The sequence below is a fragment of the Mus musculus genome, chromosome 9 (genome assembly GCF_000001635.26).
Source record: "Mus musculus strain C57BL/6J chromosome 9, GRCm38.p6 C57BL/6J".
Lineage (NCBI taxonomy): Eukaryota > Metazoa > Chordata > Mammalia > Rodentia > Muridae > Mus > Mus musculus.
This window is the reverse complement of record NC_000075.6, coordinates 19565540-19572737: the sequence shown is the minus strand read 5'-3', so window position 1 is coordinate 19572737 and position 7198 is coordinate 19565540. Positions and strand designations below refer to the sequence as shown.

At 36.9% G+C, this 7198-nt stretch overlaps 1 protein-coding gene across 1 annotated transcript; it reads left to right on the top strand.

Annotated features, from left to right (window-relative positions):
* Window positions 1-5355: 5355 nt before the first annotated feature.
* Window positions 5356-6303, top strand: Olfr854 (olfactory receptor 854). The gene has a single exon (NM_146522.1). The coding sequence runs from the start codon at window positions 5356-5358 to the stop codon at window positions 6301-6303; it is 948 nt and encodes a 315-aa protein (NP_666733.1).
* The last annotated feature ends 895 nt before the right edge of the window (window positions 6304-7198 follow it).

The following is a 7198-nucleotide window of genomic DNA, read 5'->3' as shown; positions in this document are numbered from 1 at the left end:
AAATTTTTAACCCATAATTGTCCCTGTTTAAGTAAATGCAGGGAAAAAAACATGAAGGAGAGACTGAAGAAATGGACATCTAAAGACCACCCCACCTAGAAATCTATCCCTAGTTGCAGACACCAAACCCAACATTATTACTGATGGTAAGAAGTGCTTGTTGACATGAGCCTGGTATGGCTATCCTCTGAGAGGTTCTGTCAGCACCTGACTAGCACAGATGCAGATACTCATAGCCAACCATCAGACTGAGCCCAGGGACTCTAATGGAAGAGGTAGGGGAAGGACTGAAATAGTTGAAAGGGAATGCTACCCCATAGGAAGAACAATAATATCAACTAACAGCCTCTGCCCAAAACTCTCAGGGACTAAACCACTATGAAAGAATATACATCGAGGGATCCATGGCTCCAGATACATATGTAGCTGAGGATTGGCTTATTTGTTATCAGTGGATGGGGAGGCTCTTGGTCCTTTGGAGGCTTGATGCTCCATCATAGAGGGATGCTAGAGCAGTGAGGCAAGAATGGGTGAGTGGGGTTAGGAGCACTTTTACAGAGGCAAAAGTGGCAGGGGATGGGATGTTAGGTTTGTGGAGGGAAAACTGGGAAGGGGTGCAACATAACCAGTATAAAAGAAAAGAAAAAATAAATGGCAGGAAATAATCAACCTCATGGCTGAAATCATGAATTAAAAACAAAGAGAACAATACAAAGAATCAACAAGAACATGAGCTAGGTTTTTGAGAAAATCAACAAGGTAGACAGACCCTTAGACAAACTAACTAAACGACAGACAGACTGTCTCCTAATTAACAATATTAAAAATGGAAAAGAGGAATATCACAGGAAACTTAAGAAATCCAAAAAATCATTAAGTCTTACTTCAGAAGCCTGGATGATACAAAAATGGAAAATCTAAATAAAATGTACAATTTTCTGAATATATTAAACTTATCAAAATTAAATCAAGATCAAGTAAATCATCTAAAGAGTTGAATAATCCATTAGGGAATGGAAACAGTCAATAAATTTTCCCAACCACAAAAATCTCGTGTCAGATGGTTTTAGTCCAGAATCTTACCAAACTTCCAAGAAGGTCTCATACCCATACTCCTCAAACTATCCCACAACATAGAAACAGAATAAATATTCCATGACCAACTAATGAGGCCACAGTCACCATAATACTTAAACAAACAAAAAAAAAAAGATTCAACAAAGAAAGAGAATTTTAGACCAACCTCCCTTATGAGCCTTGATAGAAAAATATGCAATAAAATAATTGTAAACCAAATACAAGATCATATCAAAAACTTCATCCACCATGACCAAGTATACTTTATCCCAGAAAAGCAGAAGTGGATCAATGTATAGCAGCCCATCAGTGTAACCTATCATATGAACAAACTGAAAGAAAAAAAAAACATGTAATCATCGCATTAGATGCAGAACAAGCCTTTAACAAATACAATTTCTCTTCATGCTAAGTGTCTTGAATAGATCAGTGACAAAGTAACATACTAAAACACAATAAAAGTAATGTATAACAAGCCAATAGCAAACATCAAGTTAAGTGGAGAGAAACTTAAAGCCATTCCATTAAAATCAGAGGTAAGACAAGGCTTCCTACTCTCTCCCTATCACTACCACATAGTACTTGAATTTCTAGATAGTACAATAAGATAATTAAAGGAGATCAGGGGGATAAAAATTTGAAAAGTAGAAATCAAAGTGTTGCTACTCACCAATGACATAGTAGTATATGTAGATTACCCAAAAAACTCTGAGAGAGACCCCCCCAAGAGCAGATGAACACTTTTATTTAGCTAAGAGTCTGGAGACAAAATTAACAACAACAAAACAATAGTCCTCCATTATACAAATGATAAATGACCCTAGATAGGAATTAGGGAAACAACATCTAATCTAATCTAATCTAATCTAATCTAATCTAATCTAATCTAATCTAATCTAATATATAATATTTGATATTTATAAAATATAAAAATATAATATATCTTTGTGTAACTCACACAAAGAAAGTGAAAGACCTGTAAATAAAGAACTCAAGTCTCTGAAGAAAGAAGTTGAAAATGATTTTATAAGACAAAAAGGTCTTCCACACTACTGGGTCACTAGATTTAACATAGTAAAAATGACCATTTAAAAAAAAGCAATCTACAGTTTCAATAAAATTCCCATCAAGTGCCAAAACAATTCTTTCCAGATCTTGAAAGAACAATTCTGAATTTCATATGAAAAACAATCAAACAAACAAACAAACAAAACCCCTGGATAGGTGAAACAATTCTATATAACAAAAGAACTTCTAGTGATATCACCATTTATATCTTCAAGCTGTACTACAGGGCAACAGAATAATCAAATTAAAAACTGGTTTCCTATAGAAAACAGACAGGTTTGTTAATAGAATTGAATCAAAAACCCATAAATAAACTCACACACCCATGGACACTTGATTTTTGGAAAAGGAGCTCAAGTAGTACAATGGAAAAAGGAAGAAAGCAGGTTGAAAAGATAGTGCTGGTCTAAATAAATAGCTGCATATAGAAAAATGCCAATAGATCCAAAATTATCACCATGCACAAAACTCAAGTCTAAGTGGTCAAAGACCTCAACATAAAGCCGTATATAATACATGGGATATTGAAAATTGGAGAATGACCTTGAACACATTGGTACAAGAGGCAACTTCCCAAACAGAACAAATGTAGCTCAGGCACTAAGATCAACAGTTATTAAATGCTATCTGAAGAAACTGAGAAGGTTTTGTAAGACAAAGGACACTATCAATAGGACAAAATGACAGCCTATAGAATATGAAAAGACCTTCCCCACCCTACACCTGACATAGGGCTAATATCCACAACATATGAAGAAATCATGAAGTTATATTCCAACAAACCAAATAACTCAGTTAAAAATGAGTTCAATGTTAAATACAGAATTCTTAGTAGAGTTATCTTGAATGAACTTGAAGCACTTAAAGAAATGTTTAATGTCTTTATTCATCAGAGATATGCAGATCAAAATGACTCTGAGATTCCATCTTATCCTCATTATAATGGCTAAGATAAAAAAAAATCAGGAGGCACATGCTGGTGAGGATGTGGAGAAAAGTGAACACTCCTCTATTTCAGATGGACATGTAAACTAGTACAACACTCTGGAAACCAATTTGGTAGTTTCTCATTAAAGTGGGAATAATTCTACCACAAGACACAGTTATACCGCTTCTGGGCGTATTACCCAGAATATGCTCTATTATCTCATAAGAACAATTGCTTAACTATATTCATACCAGCTTTATTTGTAATAGCCAAAAGTTCAAAACAACCCATATTTCCCTCAACTGCAGAACTGATAAAGAAAATGTGGTTCATTTCCTCAATGAAGTAAAATTCAGCTATTAAAACAAAGGCACCATGAATTTTGCAGGGAAATGAACTGAACTTGAAAATATCCTGACTGAGGTCAGCCAAACCCCAAAGGAAATACATTCTATGTACTCATTTATAAGTGGATATTAGCCATAAAGTACAGGATAACCGCATCAAAATCCACACACCCAAAGAAGCCATATAACAAGGAGTGTCCAAGACAGTATGGTTTAATCTTTCTCAGATGGGGAAATAAAATAGATATCATAGGTATGTGAAGGGAGGGGACTGGGGTGAAGACAGGATGGGGAAGAGAACTGGGGATGATTCAGGTATCGAGAGAGCAGGCTAGAGCAATATAAATTAGTGGTGGACACAAGGACATTTTTAGTCATTTCAGAGACCTGGGATGGCCCAGTGAATCTGAGGACGACTCTAGTGTAGACTCTTATCTGTGGTGGATATGGACCCTGAAGTGGCAACCTCCTGTAGCCAAGGCAGGACTTCCAGTTGAGGAATAAGGACAGAAACCCAAAATGTGTCTTGTCTACAGGTTTGCAGGGACAAAATTGGAGCAGAGACTGAGGCAATGGTAAACCAATGACCCAACTTTAGATCCATCTCACAGGTATGAACCAATCCCTGATACTATTAATGATACTTCATTATGCTTGGAGACAGGAACCTAGCATAATTGTCCTCTGAGAAGCTCCAACCAACACCTGTCTGAAAGGGATTCAGAGACACATAGCCAAATGTTAGACAGAGCTCAGGCTGTTTTGTGGAAGAGTTGAGGGAAGGAATAAAGGGCCCAACGGGGTAGGTATTTCACAAGAAGAGCAACAAGTCATCTAACCTGGACCCTTGGGGGCTGCCAGAGACTGAAGAACCAACCAAAGAGCACACATGGTCTGTACCTAGGCCCCAAGCACATGTGTAGCAGATGAGCAAATTGGTCTTTATGAGGGTCCTCCAACAACTAGAAAGGGGGGCATCCCTGAATCTCTTGCCTGCCTGTAGATACTGTTCTACTAACTGGTCTGCCTGGTTTGGCCTCAGTGGAGAGGATGTGACTAGTCCTGGAGTTACTTGATGTGCCAGGGTATTTAAGTTGACTGGACTTGGGGGTTCCCTTTTATCAGAGATGAAAGGGAAAGGAGTTGAGAGAGAGGTTGTTTGATGGAGAATGGTGAGGAGGGGGCCTGTAATCAGGATGTAAAGAGAATAAATAAATGGCGAAAAACAAAACAGAAACATCTGAGTTTTTACATTTTTATTATGTTTTAATATTTATATTTTTGTAGAATTATACATTCTGGATATACTTCATATTGAACAATTATTTGAAATAGGGGGATCATATGCAACAAACATGTAGAAAAATATAAGATGGAAATTAGTATAAAAATCATGAAACATGTACTCAAGGCCTGTAAAATGGAAGGAAATGGAAACAAGACGTTTGAATATTGGAAGGTGGGTTCCTGGTACCATAAAGTTAGTAACACAAAATCTTCTCTCCTACAATCTCTTAGGATATGGAATCACAGGTTCAAAGTGTTAAAAGTCATGTCAGTTTAATGAGGTGGTTTAGGTTTGAAATCTCCCAGGGACAAGCATGCTATTAGGAGAGAGTTTGATTATCCCTTGTGAAAAGTCTGCTGTGGTGGTGTTCCTTCATTACCAGGACCGTGTTCATACAGTTGAATTTTCAAGAATACACATTCAAGACTTCTAAAGTTGGATTACATGTTGGCTGCTACTGCAATCTGGTTTTTATGCTTGTTTCTGGGGCTCATAATTCTGGGGCTCATGCTTTTATAGCAAGTGCTTTAATTATTGAACCATAACTTCAGACTTCAGGGATATTATTCCAGCAACTTCTTAAGCTGTGACAGCTGTGTCTAATCCAAAATTTCATTAATTTTTCTATCACCCACTCTATCAGATTTATGAACAACATGGAAAAGAGAAACCAAACAGCTTTTCCAGGATTCCTTCTTCTGGGACTGACAGAAGACCCAAAATTGCAGCCTGTCTTGGTCAGCTTGTTCTTTTCTATATATCTGGTTACCATTTTCGGGAACATGCTTATAGTGTTGATTTCTATCTCTGACTCCCATCTTCACACCCCTATGTACTTACTTCTTTCCAATTTGTCCTTAAATGATATCTGTTTAAGCACAAGCACAATCCCAAAGATGCTGGTGAACATACAAGAAAATATTCAAAGCATCACATACAAAGGCTGCCTCACTCAAATGAACTTTGTCTTAATATTTGGTGGCATGGAGAACTGTCTCCTTGCAGTAATGGCTTATGACCGATATGTGGCTATTTGTCACCCCCTAAGGTACACAGTCATCATGGAACCCTGTTTCTGTATCCTCCTGATTCTGTTGTCCCTGCTAATTAGCATTGTGGATTCTTTAATGCACAGCCTGATGGTGCTAAGACTGCCATTCTGCACACATCTGGAAATACCAAGCTTCTTCTGTGAACTTCCCAAGATGCTCAAGTTGGCCTGTTCTGATACCCTCATTGATAACATTCTGATTTATATTTCATCATGCATATTTGCTGGAATTCCTCTCTCCGGAATTGTTTTTTCTTATATTCATATCATGTCCTCTATTTTGAGAATGTCATCATCAGAAGGAAAGCACAAAGCCTTTACCACCTGTGGGTCTCACCTGTCAGTTGTGTTCTTGTTCTATGGGACAGGTTTTGGGGTATATATTACATCTATCATTATGGATTCATCCAGGAAGACTGCGGTGGCTTCAGTGATGTATTCTGTTGTACCTCAGATGCTGAACCCCTTTATCTACAGTCTGAGGAACAGGGACATGAAGGACACCATGAGGAAATTCTTCAGTAGAATAGCTTCTGTTCTATGACATTTCATTTATTTGCACATCAATTTCTAGAGTAAGTAAACTAATACAATTTCACTGAATCAAAATTCCACTTTCATACTGCATTCTTTTAATAGTCTAACAAAAGTGGTATGTTTTAACTATATTAAACTTTACAATTATGATATTTTCTGTAGCTCTATGTCAAGGAGATGGACACTCATTCCCTGAGAAACTGTTACTGTGATTTTTTAAAGTAACAGTGCATGTACCTTTGAGGTTAACATTTCTCAGCAAATGTTAGTGCCATTATCTAAAGAATTGACATATTTATATATTAGTTGTTTGTGTTGATTTTGAGAGAGTTATCAATGACCGGTGATGGTATCTTCAGACCTAAGAGAATAAAGACCTTAACATTAATATCATAAAATAATAAAGTTGTCCACCATTATAAGTGGATATTTCTTGGTGAAGAATATATTTAAAGAAGCTTGGGCTTCCATCATTCCTTCCTACAACCCTTTCCTACCTGAACCTGGGAATAATATCAAAATGAAGAGCAGTTTCTGGTTAATGCAGAAATATATATATAAAGTGTGTGTGCACTATATATCATTTAGACTGACTCCTTTTAATAGTTTGAATTGTTGTCCTGAGAATATGGTCAGATTTCAGGCCAACGAAATGGCCTACTTGGTAAAGATGCTTATTGCTTCACCTTCGACATTTTTTCACCCCCTATGTTGCACATTATAGAAGTAGAAATTCACTCCCATAATGTGTTCTAGGAGTTCTGTATGCAAGCTATGGCATGTGGATGTCTACCTGGTTAAACATGCACACACAGTACATAGATAGATAGATAGATAGATAGATAGATAGATAGATAGATAGACAGACAGACAGACAGGTAGATGGATAAATAGATAAAATG

Excerpts from the sequence above, each read along its gene's own strand:
- Olfr854 (NM_146522.1), top strand. The coding sequence starts at position 5,356 with ATGAACAACATGGAAAAGAGAAACCAAACAGCTTTTCCAGGATTCCTT.